This window comes from Polypterus senegalus, chromosome 7 (assembly GCF_016835505.1).
Source record: "Polypterus senegalus isolate Bchr_013 chromosome 7, ASM1683550v1, whole genome shotgun sequence".
Lineage (NCBI taxonomy): Eukaryota > Metazoa > Chordata > Cladistia > Polypteriformes > Polypteridae > Polypterus > Polypterus senegalus.
The window spans coordinates 82,554,053-82,570,670 of record NC_053160.1 but is presented as its reverse complement, the minus strand read 5'-3'; the positions used below and the strand labels follow the sequence as shown (position 1 = coordinate 82,570,670).

The following is a 16,618-nucleotide window of genomic DNA, read 5'->3' as shown; positions in this document are numbered from 1 at the left end:
GAGTCAGATAAACCGTAAAATAGCTGCGTCTCTAGTTACTACATCCACGCGTAATTGTCCGAGATTAGATTTATCATTTAGGAATACAGGCTTTGAGGACTAGCTACAGTAAATCAATTTAACTCTTAATGCTGCTCCCCACAAAGCTTTTATTAAGCACTTTTTACACGGCACCAAAGTACTAGATTCATTATAACTTGCCCTACTCTAAATTGCCACTGGTGCTATTATACTTTCGATTAAGACTAAAGATTATTTGTTAAGATTTTGTTATACAGAAATATCTGACTAATCGATGAACATAGGTGGTCTCATTAAATACTTATCTTAATTTATTTTTCGCTGTTTCTACTGAAATTACATGTATTTATGTGTGCGCTTCTTTTTACTGTATACTAGCTATATACAGTAAACAGATTCGGTATGAATGTAGAAGTTCGCCAATGTGCCCAGTGAAGGACTTGCATCCCGATCACGGATGTCTCTGGCCTTGAGCCTAATGCTGCTGCTGGTGGTATGGTATAGTGCGAAGGGTGGGTAGATAAAGAATGTGTCTGTCCTGCGTGCAATAACAGAACATTTGGCAAATCAATAAAGTATATAATATGTGTGAAGTTCATTATGCTAGTTAAATTGATATGGAGTAAATGTGAGGACGTGTAACTTTGTCCTGCATGGACCAGCGCCCGGCCAAGTGCGGATTCCTGTTTGGTTAGCGGTGACCATGAAATGGAAAGAAAGATATTTTGTGTGAATTCTACTACGGAAACTTCCAAATTTCTGGAAACAATTAATAAAGGCGTTATTAAAGTTAATAAACAATGCGAACTCCGCTTCGTAATGAACTTTGTACATATTTTTGTTTTATTTGAAATGAAATACATGTTTTTACACACTGCTTGATTGAAAACGAACCCAAACCAGATACATTAACCAAATCCTCAAGTTACTGAAGGGTCCTCTTACCTATGTCGGCCTCAAATTGGGTACGGGAATGCTTGCTTTGTATCTAGGCACTGCTTTAAAAACTCCTTTAATTTAGCGTTGCCAAACTTTAAATCTAAATATTCATTGTTCAAACTATTGTCATTTTTTAAAATACATCTTTGAAAAGCGACGTTTTGAATTGCTGACATATTTCAGTAGTACTCTGGCCAGCCGTGTTGCGGTAACTGCGCAGCAAAGTAATCGCCAAGTACAAATGATTTCTTCTGTTAATAAATGTACTCGTAGCCCATATAAAACTAGAGCGTGACCGCTGTTTGCGCGCCATCAACATAGAACTGAATCATTTGCTTTTAGTTACTGCGCTCAACAATAAAGTTACGCTTTATAGATATAGTCGTGTTCGAAAATGTTACGTAATATTCTTAAATATTAATATATTTTTTTTATTTAATGTTAATATATTAAATATTCTCTGTTAATTGTAGAGTGTAAAATCAAAGCACTTTCTCTTAATGTATTCTCCAGATTAAATTCCCGAATTTACCACAAATAGCGAATAAACGCGCATTAGAATTTAAAGTGTAGACACTGTACAGTGACCGAAAATTCATAAGCGCTGAATTATGACCACGAAGAAATGTTTCAGGGTGGCAAATAAACCAAATGGATGCATACAGTAAAAGCTCATAGTTACAAGAAAATACGCGATAAAGAATGAATATGTTCTCATTGAAAGGATAGCAAAAGGAGACAAAAATGCATCGCTGATATCAGTCGGCACTCGCCAGACCCCTTTGCAGTGCCTCAAGATATTTCACTCACGCGGCGGCCAGAAGGGAGGAACAATTTGCAAAGTTAATTTCCCAGTAATGTCCATGCAATTATTTCCCAATTACTGGCAGTAACATAACTGAATGCCACATATAATCATCTCAGAGGAGCGTAATGTTACTTTTATCAGAAGAGACCACTATGTCCCTCAGCCTTTAGGGTTGTTCCTTTCCTTAAGTGAGAGTTGGTACAGTCCAATTAAACTTCCAACGTCGATTGTATAAATACAGTGCCGCTTAGCTTTCTTTGGACTGCAGCGAAGGCGCCAGAGTGGATCGATAAAGATTACCTGCACATTAACTATGGAGCACACTGAATTGATTAAACCAGAAACCTTAGATGACTTAATTAAGGCTTTGCATGAAAAGTTTTCCGGCGATACAGTTAATGTTGAAGAAGTGCAAAATCTTATGGAATCGTATGAGAGTAACCCTCATGAATGGATGAAATACGGCAAATTCGATCAGTTCAGGTAGTGTTTTTTATGAGTAGTGTAAATATTATACTAACTTGTTAGTTGGGATGAGTGTTTAACAGAATTAAGCTGATTTACAAACATACTATTTTGAGAGACATAATATACAAATGTTTGCTTATTTAACAGGTCATAATGTACATCACTTGTCTAGATTATTACGGACAATGTTTTATGTAGAGTGAAGTAATTGGTAACACGTTTTTCACTTTTTGTCATAATAAATTGTATCAATTTTGGCACCCCGTTTAAATACACAGCAAGACACATTCTTATTTCTCCACTTATTTAAGTGTTGGTGTTTGCTGATGTTGCTGTTTTCTGATACCTAATTTGCAGCTGGACAGCCAGGGATTCTTATGTGAACAACTAGGGGACAGATGAATATTAAAAACAGAATAATGGACTCTGACTACTGGCTACGTGCGCACTTTAGGATTCTCGCATGTCCTGTATTTGCTGAATACTTCATAACTACTAAAGAGAGAGAGAGAGAGGGGAACAGTGAGCAGGAGAGCACAGCCCTCTAACTCCCCCCGCCTCACTCGGGCAGAAACGAGGGTGGGTCCCAGAAGACCAATCACGATTTAGGGTAGGCGCACACCCTCAACCCTAGTTACTGACCAACTTGGATCAGCTCAGGGGAGTCGATGTACGTTTTTAGCAAGACGTTCTTTTATAGGCGCAACACGTTTTTTGTGCTGAACTAATAGTTCTGCAGAGTTAATCAAATAGGGTGAGGTAATAGTCGTTAGTTTTAAATTCCCTTTTATTTTTAGTAGAAATGTGATTTTAATGTCACAGATAATTCTGATTTACTTAATTTCATATTTCTTGTTTTAGATTGCTATAGTTGCAAATGATATTTTTCCCTGGCGCTGCATACCCATAGGCTGTTGTTGCATACCATAGGCTACATCTGCACATAACTTTAAACTGCAATAAAAAGTAAATAGAGGGCTAGTTATTTATTTCATTACCTTATTATTTGTTACAGATATTTTTTCTAAGAGTTGCCCAGTGGTGCAGTGGTTAATACAGCTGCCTCACTGATTCAGTGCTCTGGATTTGAATCCTGCACCTGGTTGTTGTCTATGTGGTGTTTGTTCTTCCCATGTCTGTCAGGATTACTCTGGGTAATCTGGTTTTATTCCCACATGCAGAAGATGTACGGGTTAACTTTACTGGTAGTTGCAAATTCTTTCTGTTGCATGAGTGGGCTAGTGATGGAACAGTGCTCGGTACAGGGTTTGTTATGGCCTTGTACCAAATAATGCTGGACTAGGCTTTAGACCCTTACAACCATGAACTTAATTCAAATTGAGAACAATGTGTTCATCTATAATTTTCTATTAATATATATAAAATTGCATATTCTGCAGTATGTTGGCAACAAGGAGACCACTGTTCAAGTGTCAGGTGCTCCCTGCATAGAGATTGTATGTTCTCCCTGTATCCACATGGTTTTCCTCCAGATGCTTGATTTTCTTGCCACTGTCCAAAGTCATGTTGATTGGGTGGATTGCTGTTGCTAAATTGGCCCCAAAGTGTGTGTGTTCACCCTGTGATGGAGTGGCACAGTTTTTATAAATTATTCATGGCTTGCACCACATTGTTTGACAGGATAGGTTTCAGGTTCCCTGTGGTTCTGAACTGGATAAGTGAGTTTGGAAGATGGGTGAATGTAAGCTACATGTCTTTGACTGCATCACAGACTGACAAGAAATTCTTGGCTGCCTGCAGACTATAAGCCCAGAAAAATCCAGTCTCCCCAAAACATTAATTTACATATGAAAAAATTGGAGATGATAATGATGCTTTGCAAACAGTCAGAAAGAGCAGTCTTAGTGCCAGTCTGCAGCAGTTTTAGAACAGCATTAATGGTAACATGTCTGTCCTTGATTTATAGGCATCATGGTTCCATTCCTGCATGTATCCTTTTTTGTCTTGATCTTATTTATGTTTTCAATTGAAAAAATCTTATGGGATCGTATGAGAGTAACCCTCATGAATGGATGAAATACGGCAAATTCGATCAGTTCAGGTAGTGTTTTTTATGAATAGTGTCAAAACTGTATGCTTATCCAATTTCTAAGCTTAAAAGAAAACTGTATACTTATCCCATTTTTGAGCTTAAAATGAGTCTTTTAAGTCTCTATGTACTGGGACCTGTTCTAAACAACTGAGCTCATTATCACACTGTTTCTCAGTTACAGTAAGAGGGTTCTATCTCTTGATAACTAATAGGGGGAAAAGACTATACCATAAGTTATGACTATGAAAGAAATTTATGTTCTATTCAAATTAAGCAAACATTAATATAAGTTTAACTGAAAACTTTAACTTTCTAAGATTGGTTTTTACATTTCCGGCCCCTAATTTGCTATGCAGGAGCGGAGGCAATTACTATACTTTACTTCAATATGAGCCAATTACTTTATATTAACTATTCTTTTCAAATCACTAGCAATAACACTGCAAACAAACATTTTAAGAATTTCATATTTTAAACATATTTCTTGAAGCAGGCAGTTTATTCACGGGTCTTTTCAGTGTGCTGGATTTGGTCTGCACACAAACTCTTCTGACTGCACCTTTGGCACATGGCATTGTCTTGATGACTCGACCCATTACCCAGGAATTGTGAGGAGTAGCTTTGTCTACAATTAAAAACGTCCCCTGGTTCAAAATTTCTTCTTGGTGCAAGCCATTTTTGAAGTTCTTGAAGTATAGCGTTGATTTGTTTCATGTTCCAATTTTTTAGTAGCTTCTCATAGCTGTCTTTCTGCTCCAACAAAATTTGTTCCGTTGTCTGAGCGCATGATTTTGATGTCCTCCTTTCTTCGCAGTTGCACTCTGGAAAATCTGTGTTATACTGTTGCAGCAACATATCTTCAACCTCTGTTATTGACATGCGATTGATTGAATGTTCGGGCAGCTTACCACTTTTTGTGAGGTCATCTATCTCTATATATGGTCCACCAACCATCCATCCGAATGCAGTCTTCATGGCGTAAGGTCCACCTCCTTGGCTAGGTATGATTCGTGACTGCTTGAAGATTTCTGGGTAGTTGATTTCTATTAAAAGATCAACTTCAGAGTCAATATGAGATAAACGTACCTCTAAGATATACCCACTTATCGATATCTTCATGTAGTGGAATACTTTCTCTGTTCACTGGAATAGAGACCTGTGTGAAGACCTTTGGCTAATCAATATATTCAACGTCATTGAGACCACAGACTTGTAAATCTGATAAAACAGAACATTGGGTTAGCATTTCTGAATCATCATCATAGTTACTCATAGTTTTGAGGAATACTTGCGTCCTTCTCCCTTGAAAGCTCAATTGTCTCTGGAGCCTTTCAGTGCAAATTGTTACTGTACTGCCGAGGTCTATAAAGGCGTATGTTTCTACATACCTTTCACTTTTCTTAGATTTTACCTTAACAGGAACTACTTTGAATGCGCATTCTTCTCCGGCCCCAGTAAAGGCACAAGTTTTAGTCTCAGTTTCCATTTCAGTAGATTTTGCCACACTAGCCGTAGCTTTAGATACTGCTCCACTGTCCCTTTTAATGTGTAGGACATCTGGGTGCTGTAAGGAACATGTCTGACATTTCATTCTTTCTTTACAGTTCTTACTTAGATGACCCTGTTTGAGACAGCGAAAACATAAATCTTTAGATTTTAAAAAGTCAATTCTTTCTTTATGTGGCAGTTCTTTGATTTTTCCACATTTGGCGAGGATATGCTGGCCACTGCAAAAGGCACAAGGTTTTTCAAATGCACATGTATCGTTAACAGTCATTAAGACAGAGATTTCTTGAGTCCTTTTCAGCAGCATCTATATATAATTAACTAAGGCAAGACAACCATGGAAAGCACGCCGGAAGGGGCGTGGATTCACTGAGCAGCCGACAAGTGAGACACCTATGGTGCAACCAGGAAGAAGCTACGCCCACCAACTCCAAGACCATTGGATATGACGACAACTCGCAGGGCCACGCCCACCCACTCGGACGCGTCGACACAGAAAAAATGGCATCATTTATGTTCGTCTGTTGTAGAGGCCACATGCAGTGCAGGTCAGGTTAATGTCATGTACCTCCGAGCTACGTTGACTGTTCATAGAGGCATGTTTCTCGCGGAGGTGAATCGCCATATGCAGTGTGTGAAACTGTTTGCGAGGGGTATCCCATGGGATCTTTAAAACATTCCTTTACAACTGAGGTTAAAACACAGTGAAGTGAGCAGTGTTTAAAAACCGAGTTTTCGGTTACGACGCCCGACCGCGTGCAGCATAGCAAAGTGTTTTACACGCTACATACAGCAATTCGCATCCACGACAAATATGCGTCTTCTTAGATGCTCCTGCACTTTGTACACACCCACCTCGCTACGCCGCACGGACGATTGTGTGTTGGTTCGTTCCGTGCATTGTTACAATGTTGCTTTTCTTGCTGATTTATTACATTACCGATTTTTCAAATGTTAATTTTCTCCCTGTGCTTAAAAATTATTAAAAAACCGGCCTGATTATGCGGCGTATGGTACCCGCGGGTTGGCTAGTCAGATATGTTTGTAGTGAAAATATTTCCTGATTTCTGTCCATACTTAAGAGATCAAATTTTGTCGTTTTTTCCTTTTTCTCTACATCACCATAAACGGGATGCATAAATTTCTCAGCCTGTTTATGTAAAAAGACAGTTAAATTGTGAATGTCGATCTCTCTATCTTTCATCTTCAATTTCATAAGCTACGTCTCGCCACTTATCTCGTATAGAATATGGGAGCTTTGAGAGAATAGTATGGATATTTTCATTGCTATTGAATGCTGCTCGATTTCTTGCTTTAGTCATGGAGTCCATACAGTTATCAAGAAAGGTTGCATAATCTCTCAAGGCTTCCCCATTTTGTTTTATTTGAGGCCACTTCAAAGCTTTGCTTACGTATTTATCTATTACGAATGCTTGGTTGCCATAGTAACTTTCAAGCTGTTTTCTAGCCTTTTCATATCCTTCATCTGGTGGCAATTGTTTACACCCTTCAATCATTTCTTGGGCTGGTCCTCTTGTATATTGAATCAAATAATCTAATTTATCTTGTGGGTCTACTAATATGTCACCTACAGCATGATTGAAGGTTCTGATAAATTTTGCATAAGTCAGTGGGTCACCTGAAAAAAAGGGACCAGTCTGTGTGGTACTTCACCACGCAGCGCTGGAGGTGTTGGAACAGGTGTTATTTTTTGATCAGTTAACGATCTAGCCATTTCAGTAATTGCCTTTTGACATTCAGCTTGATTCTTCTGATGTTCGAATTGATTCCGTGCTAGCACCTCTAGTATGTCATCCAATTTTCTGGAGCTCTGCGTGTCTGTTATTGTGCTAGTTGTGGGCTGTTCCTGTTTTTCCGCTTTAAGTTCATGTTAACATTTGTAGGATACTATCGAGTGTCGATTGTTCAGTCAATGCTGCTGTAGAAGATGATGATGTGGCAGCGGTTTTCTGGGCTAAAAAATCAAGTTTAATATCGAGAGCACGTTTTTAACTGAGGAGACGTCTTTCGTGTTTTTGACTTTGAGCGATCTCGTTCTTGTAATTGCATCTCTTTGACTTGATTAACTAGCTGTTCATCAGATGTGTGTGTGTGTGTTAACAGTCTATTTGCATCTTTCAGCCATGCCGCTGTAGCGACAGCAAATTCATTCCATTTCTTAGAGCTTTCCGCAAAAGTTGTTTTTTCGGATAGAGGATCTACATAAGGCTTCTATCTCACTGTGCATCTCACAAAAGATTCCAAGCTTTTGCGCTACTTCTGTACGATTTTCTTTAGTATCTTTAAGGCTGTTGATTTTCAGTCATAAGTACAGAAAGCTTATCTTTCCTTCTACTTATGTGATCTTTAAGATCTCCAATTACATTCTGTGGCTGAGTCCGTACTCAAGTCACTCCCGACTTCACTTGAGCTATGCTTGACGTTGCCATGACAGCAGCTCGAGTAACTAACAGTGCGTTTCCTGAGAGCAGCAAACGTCACAGTCGAACACTGAAAATAGACGACTTCCTTACAGCGAGGCTTCCATGACTCGGACAAAAGCACAACCAATCATCCACAATGTCTTTTATAATATCAGTCTTTTTAAAATTTTCTCAAGGTACGGTGACCTTGCCTTATGGCGCTTTTCCACTGCATAGTACGGCACGACACGGTTCGGTTCAGCTCACTTTTGGGGGGTTTTCCACTGGTAACAGTACCTAGTACCTGGTCCTTTTTTTAGTACCACCTCAGCCGAGGTTCCAAGCTCGCCGAACCGTTACCAAAACGTGACGTGTAAACTCTGCTGGTCACTGATTGGCCGGAGAAAATCGTCATTACTGCGTCACTGAACTTGCAACACGAGACACAACGGACCCGCTAGATTTTTAGCACAGCCAGCGAAGGTTCGGATGCACCATTTTGTTTTAACCAAAAATGGCTGTTTCGTGGTCTATTGAGGAAGTACAGACGTTCCTCGTTCGTAGCCGAGGAGCGGATCCAGCGAGAGCTGGATGGGGCGACGCGAAATGAGTTTTTCAGGAGGTCGCTAAGCTCTTGGGCGCACGCGGCTACCATCGGACTTACAAACAGTTAAAAACATCCACATGCCGAGAATGAAGAACACCATTCCGTCGATATGCTCCATTGTTGTGTGTTTGTTTGTGGCGCGTTTACGATGTCACGGCAGTAGAGGCGGTGCAACTATAACGACACGTGAATAATCCCGGCCACTCTAAATCGGTACTAAACTGCAGTCGAAACGCAAACCGAGCCGAACTGAGCCGAACCAAGGTGAGCTGTACTGAACCGTGCTGTGCCGTACTATGCAGTGGAAAAGCGCCATTAATTTATGATCACGCGAAGGTAGTAGATAAGAGCACAGTACCTTCTGAATGATTCAGATCTTTTTCTTCGTTGACGGATTCTGGAGCAGAAGTGTCCTCTGTACTCGGATGGTAGATTCCAGTCCAAGTTCAGGCCTTCAGATGGCAAGTTTTCTGACGAAAATGTAGCTGCGTTTTCCCAAAATTATCAAAGTTCAGCAGCTTCAACTCAAAAAATGGGATTCAATAAAAGCCTGACGCGCAGAAATGATTCCACAGACAAAATATCTTCGTTTTTAAAAGTTTTAAAGTAAAACAGTTAACACAAAAAAGGAAAATGAAAATAGCAAAAAAGGAATGTTACATCTCAAATCGTTACTATTTACTTAACATTTCTGAACTATTTCAAAACGGTCAGAAAACTGTATGCTTATCCCATTTCCAGGCTTAAAATGAGTCTTTTAAGTCCCTATGTACTGGGACCTGTTCTAAACAACAGCTGAGCTCATTATCACACTGTTTCTCAGATACAGTAAGAAGGTTCTATCTCTTGATAACTAATAGGGGGAAAAGACTATACCATAAGTTATGACTATGAAAGAAATTTATGTTCAATTCAAATTAAGCAAACATTAATATGAGTTTAACTCAAAACTTTAACTTTCTAAGATTGGCTCTTACACCACTGATGAACAGATTGTTGGTATGCAAGATTATCAAAGATGAAAGAAAGTGCTTTGTGAAATTACAGGGAAATCTTCCTACACTGCCTGACCCTGCATGATATCCAATAAAAACTTCTTGCTGACCAGCTGTAGAGGTCTGTTGATTATTCTTATCAGCACTGATGAAGGTAACTGAGTGTTAACAAATTAATTTTTTTTACTGTAGAACTGTCATCATTTAATATCAACACATATTGGAAGCGATCCTTTTTAGTGGTTTATTAGAGTATTTTATTTGTGACAAGAGTTAACAGAGCTAAACATCACACTAAAAATAGTTTACATATTACATGAATGATTAACTTAGATGATTGGTAAAAATATCATTTGAATTAGTGCGGTCTTCCACCCATTCTATTCCATCACTGTAGTTTCAGAAGACTTAAGGCCTGTGCCCGATTCCTAGCTAGTTTGGTTAATTTTTTGAGTTGACTTTGCTTTTTGTTCCACATGGTCGTGTTAGTCTTCAGATTGCTTGGTATCCTTTGAACAGTGCAAAGACAAACTGCTTAATTGATGTATTGTGTGCCGTAATACCACTACATGCATTTGATTGAGCATCATAGAATGTGCATGTTAACTTAGGAAAAAAAATATTGAGCAGGACTAGATTTGGAGGTGAAAGAAATACAGAAAGTATTGCTGTAGAAAAATATGTAACAAATATTAAAAAATCAAGAAAGTGACAGAATACACGGGAGTGAAGACACCATTGGGAGCTTCTTGTCAAGCAAACATTCTGAACTGGTGCTTTTTGCTAGTAGCTTTTATTGCATCTCTTCATGATCCGGAATCAAACAGAGCAGGACATTATTAAATAATTTAAAAACCAGTATTCTGTGTTTTATAGTGGCAGCATGTCCTGCAGACTGTGTATATTTATGGGTTGTCACGTGTAACCAGTAAACTGTGATATATTTTGTGTTTCATTATTTGATAAATTCTCTTCATTTCAAAAAAGGAAAAAAAACTTGGTTATGAGTTGTGGTGGTCACAGAGATGGCTATTGTACATCCATACTGTATTTAAATTGTTTATGGAACCTGCAATCTTGAATTAAAATATAGTGTTAAGCTATTCACAATAAGCAAATACTTTGTCACAGGCTTTCCTGGATTACTGTTGTGTACATGCAGTCTTAGAGAATTTTGGAAGCAGCTTAGAACAGTTATGTAACATGAATTTGGTTTCAAGTTGCACATGTTAATTTGATCAGTTCCAAGTCTAATTTTTTTTGGCTGTTGCTATTTTTACTCCTAAAAGGTTACATGAATGTAAAGTTTACATGGAAAGTTTTTGAAATTTGCAAAGGTGAGTAGAAGACATTCTGCTAATTTTCCTAATTTAACATATTTTCCTAGCTTTTCTATAACCAAGTGAAGCAGGATACATGAGGCCAAGGTGGCCAGAATACTACAAAATACAAATTTTATTGGAGTAAAAGTGAGAGAGGGATGAATAAAAGAAGTAAACACAATACAGTTGCACAATGCGAAAACAAAAACCCAATTGACTCTTTTGGATTATCATAAAAGGTTTTGTCTAACCATTGGCTTGGCTGCCAACTTACCCAACAAAATGTAATTTCTAGCATCATATCAATCTGTCTGTCTCTCTCTCCCTCCCCTAGTTCAGGTCTCTCTTAAGTTCAATTATTGCAGAACTCCCCAATGAATCACAATCCAAATCTGTTTTCAATTAAACATTAAAGACATGGCTTTGTGCTGCCATCCTGAGACCACTTCTGGGACAACTCTGGGAACCACGTCTAGGCTCATATATACTGTACAGAAGCCATGTGGCCATATGGCTAGAGCTCCTTCTGGTAGTCCCAAGTGTTCCTGCACTCAAGTCCCAAATGAGATTTAAAGTAGGTACTATGTCCACTATACTGGGCAGCCAACGTTCATGCATAATATGTTAGATCACTAAGCTGTCCTTCAAGAGATGTGCTTTTATCCAACTGAATACCCACTAGAAATTTAAAGGTCCTTAAAAGTACTGTAAATACTATGCAATACTATAAAGTACTGTATGTATGTATGTATGTATGTAATGCAAAGTTGGGTGACTGACTCACTTACTCATCAATAAAAACACTATTTCCAATTTATTTAAAGTTGCAATTTGGTAGAATGGCACATCTAGTTCACTAGGTATCTGCGAAGAAAGAATATTTCGATTTATGAGTATTTAGGGGTAAATCCTCCTAGTTTAGAAAAACAAAATATCTCAAAAATACTTTGGCGTATTTGGTGAAGGGCTTTATTCAAATGAAGCACACAGCAGAAGTGAACGGCGGCATTGTGAATACCACCACTAGCCAATTGGGTTGTCAGATGGCTGAAAACGGGGTAGTTTAATTGATAGGGAAAAAAATGTGATATTATGAAATGGAAAGAGAAAGTGGTGAAGCTCAAGGAAGAAGCATCACTCAGCACTGTTTTTTGCTGTTCACTACTGGCACTCTTAGAGTACAAGCTTTGCAGCCTTGGATCTGGTCGTGGCACTGAAAATCGAAATGGTCTTCAATTGTGGTGCTGCACACCAACGGAGAAATGTCAGCACTTGAATTTCTAATGTAAAATGCTCTGAATTCCTCAATCTTCATGTTAATACATCGGTATAACACATAGGCTATCGGCACTTATGTACTGTATACCCACTTCAAACACTGCTTTGCATATATATTGAAATCTGTGGACTTTAAAGGGGGCTACATACAAATGATGAAAAACACAAAAAGAAATACTGTACTTGAGTGAACAGTGTAAACAGATGAAAGCTGTAAACATAAAATAATGATAATAGGTAAACCTGAAATGCTGCTTATAAAACAAATTATAAGATGCTGGTCAGCAGTGCTGTTCTGGAGGAAGTGTTGAGAAGGATGGCTAGTGGGCATGATATATGCAAATATTGGCATTCTTAAAGTTCGAGGTATGGAAACCTCCATGGGAGACTGCACAAAATATCCAAGTATACTGTATCTCTCTGCAGCTGCCAACTAACTTAACTCCACCTACTTGGAAGTCCAGGGTGAAGGCTCAGGGCTGCAGAAATACCAGACTCTAAAGTGACAGAGTGGGCTGTCAAAAGGAAGAAATGTTCTGTGGAGAATGGACCATAATAGGATTGCTGTGCAGTGAGATTCTCAGGTAGAACTTTCTCTGAGAAGCATGTGTTTTCCAAGGCCCAAACTTTGGAGCAGACTTGAAGAATTAATGTTACTATGCTGTGGGTTCAGAACCGCACAGCCGGGGGGAGAGACATTCGAGGACAGCAGCTGTACAGGCTTTGAAATGATTGACACGCAGCACGAGAAGCAGAACACGCAGCATGGCAGGAGGATCAGTAAGCAAACCGGTAATCCATCTGCATCTCCAAAGCATGCGTTCAATCACCCCCTTCACAACACAAGTGGCCGAGACGCAAAGTGGCTGGTGTGTGGTGCACCCTGGTGTGGGAGCATGGGGCAAAGCCCACTAGTATAATATATAAAACTATATTGGCTAATTTTTCCTATTTGGTTCTATTTTTTTTCGTCCTTTACCTGCATTCCAAGTACTACTTTGCCTTCTCCATTAAACATTTTTCCTGTCCTTGTCAGAGTCTCCTCAACCAGCTTGTGGAAGAGAGGTGAAAAGAGTGCAGGCAGGGTGGAATGGAGTAATTTGTGACAGACAGGTATCGGCAAGAGTGAAAGGGAAAGTCTACAAAATAGTAGTGAGACCAGCAATGTTATACGGGTTGGAGACGGTGGCACTGACCAAAAAACAGGAGACCGAGCTGGAGGTGGCAGAGTTAAAGTTGTTAAAATTTGCATTGGGTGTAACAAGGATGGACAGAATTAGAAATGAGTACATTAGAGGGTCCGCTCAAGTTAGATGGTTGGGAGACAAAGTCAGAGAGGCAAGATTGCGTTGGTTTGGACATGTGCAGATGAGAGATACTGGGCATATTGGGTAAAGGATGCTAAGAATAGAGCTGCCAGACAAGAGGAAAAGAAGAATGCCTAAAAGAAGGTTTATGGATGTGGTGAGAGAGGACATGCAGGTGAAGCGTGTAACAAATCAAGATGCAGAGGACAGGATAATATGGAACAAGATGATCTGCTGTGGTAACCCCTAACTGGAGCAGCCAAAAGAAGTCAGTTTCCTCACAACAGGACAATCTTATACTGTTCATAACGCTGGGATTTTTGAATATCTATTTAGACAAAGAGAAAGCAAAGGGAGAAACAGTAATGCCAACAGCTAGTTAAAGATCTTAAATCAGTCCTCTACCATCTTAATAATCACAAACTGTGCCAGAATTGAAAGGATGAGAAAGAAGTGATATCCTTTTTCCTCCACAAAATTAAAAAAAATGTTTTGGGATGCACAGTTTAAGGGTAGTCCAACATTCCTATATTTATCGTTAATAAAATTGTGAGTTTTTGCATTTAGACTGGTCCAAATACTGGTTTGTAGACATCACAATAGTTATTTGCCAACTGCATCAAATATAAGTGGCTAAAAAGCTGCTGAAATTATATAGGATGATGTGACTCAATGTTTTTTTTTTTTTTTTAATGTACTCTGTTTTATTGTATAGGTATAGGTGTTGCTGCAATACTAATTGTAAAAATAATTCAAATAACAATAAAAATGACATGAGTAATAAACTTCCTTTTTTAACTGATATTTGCACATTTTTAAAAAGCATCTGACTGAGAAAGGAACAAATTAGCTACTCATATTAGCTAATCAGACATGTTTGATAGATTGAATGGTCTCCTTTCATTTCTTAAACATCTCTTCTTATGATGTTCCAAAAAGATATGACTTTCTTGAACCATCACATTTTTATCTTTTCTAAAATTGATAAATCAACATGAATAGCTTAATTAATTAATTTGTATTTATCGTTTAATCTAAATGATTGGTTATTTCTCCAGGTATACAAGAAATCTTGTGGATGAGGGAAATGGAAAGTTCAATCTCATGATTCTCTGTTGGGGGGAAGGTCATGGCAGGTAATTAGTTTTTTTTTTCATTTTCTTTTGGTACATGAAATGATTAACTTTTTTGTTATTGTACTCTTTGCCCTGAAGCTATTGTAACACATACTTTCCAAAATATATTATAACAATAACTGCAGTCTTTCATGTCACTTTTCCTAATATAAATATTAATAGTTAATATTTTCCTAATAATAATATGGACTTCATTGCTCTACAGCACTTATGACATAAAGGTTATTTTTCAGTTATATTAGAAAATGAAAATATCATCTTTACTGAAAATTAGGTTGCTGGTTTATTTTAATGTATTTTTGGGAGTTTGCAAGAATGTACTATACTTTATTACATAGTATGTGCATCAGTCTCAACATGCCTAATTTTATTAAATGTGCACAGCACCAGCACACTGACAAAAAGAAGAATGTTCTTTTATTTTTTTTTACAACTATGCAACTATGTTTTCTGCTTTCAAAACTTTGTAGTTGATATTAGACATAATGCACAGCATTATTGTAGGTCTGGAATAATACTATCATAAATTCCCTATAATCCCAGAGTAAGTTTATGATTAGCAGAGTGAAGACTGTCTGTAAAAAAAATTACATTTCTCTCTTATTGTTCAGATAGAAAATAAGGTCATGTTTTAGAAACTGAATTTTAAGAATGCTGTAGCATTGTTCAAACAAAGAAGAAAGTGAATGTAATAAGGTGAATTTTGCTAGTATAAAGAAGTATATATATTTAATTTACAAGAACAATTTGAAATGTGTTACAATTCCTTGGCTTGTGTAGGAAAAACATCTGTTCTAATGGGAATGCAATGTATGGTCTTTTAGCATTAAAAAAAAAATGTAAAATTTACACATGGTTTATCCACAAATAGCTTTCTGAAGGTATGCTCACCCCACTGAAAATTTATATAAATTTGTAAAAAAAAAAAAAATTGAATATGACTGAGAATGCTGGGAGAAAATTCATTTAGTGTTGGAATGTAGAATTACTAAGGCACTCAAGGACACTCTTAGAACAAGTAGTGGTCTGCTCATTGGCCATGATGGACAGTTCTTTACTGTAATGGAGAACCTCTTAAAGGGACCAGAAATTGGAGTGGTAGTGGCCCGGCAGGTAGGCAGAGTCAGCTGTTGGTGACGGATTGTTTTTTGGGTTGGTGACTTTGGGACTGCAAAGAAAGCAGATGGACTTGGGAGATCTCTGGCTTTATCTAAAACACTTCTCTGATTCCTTTGCCTTATAGATGGGTCCATAAATATTTGGACAGAGACAACTTTTTTCTAATTTTGGTTCTGTACATTAACATGATGAATTTTAAATGAAACAACTCAGATGCAGTTGAAGTGCAGACTTTCAGCTTTAATTCAGTGGGTTGAACAAAAAGACTGCATAAAAATGTGAGGCAACTAAAGTATTTTTTTAACACAATCACTTCATTTCAGGGGCTCAAAAGTAATTGGACAATTGACTCAAAGGCTATTTCATGGGCAGGTGTGGGCAAGTCTGTCGTTATGTCATTATCAATTAAGCAGATAAAAGGCCTGGAGTTGATTTGAGGTGTGGTGCTTGCATGTAGAAGATTTTGCTGTGAACAGACAACATGCGGTCAAAGGAGCTCTCCATGCAGGTGAAAGAAGCCATCCTTAAGCTGCAAAAACAGAAAAAACCCATCCGAGAAATTGCTACAATATTACGAGTGGCAAAATCTACAGTTTGGTACATCCTGAGAAAGAAAGCAAGCACTGGTAAACTAGT

The 16,618-nt window shown here is 38.1% G+C and overlaps 1 protein-coding gene across 3 annotated transcripts in view; it reads left to right on the top strand.

The window, feature by feature from the left end:
• The first annotated feature begins 2,017 nt into the window (after positions 1–2,017).
• cdo1 (cysteine dioxygenase, type I) overlaps positions 2,018–16,618 on the top strand; it is a 36,821-nt gene continuing 22,220 nt past the window's right edge. Inside the window, exons 1-3 of one of the 3 annotated variants that reach the window (XM_039758956.1) lie at positions 2,018–2,227; positions 4,275–4,298; positions 14,786–14,863. In XM_039758956.1, the coding sequence (XP_039614890.1) occupies positions 2,082–2,227; positions 4,275–4,298; positions 14,786–14,863 (248 nt within the window). In that variant the 5' untranslated portion in view covers positions 2,018–2,081. Of the gene's footprint in view, positions 2,252–4,230; positions 4,299–14,785; positions 14,864–16,618 lie in introns of those variants that run through there. The other 2 variants (XM_039758955.1, XM_039758957.1) reach the window with 2 other exon arrangements.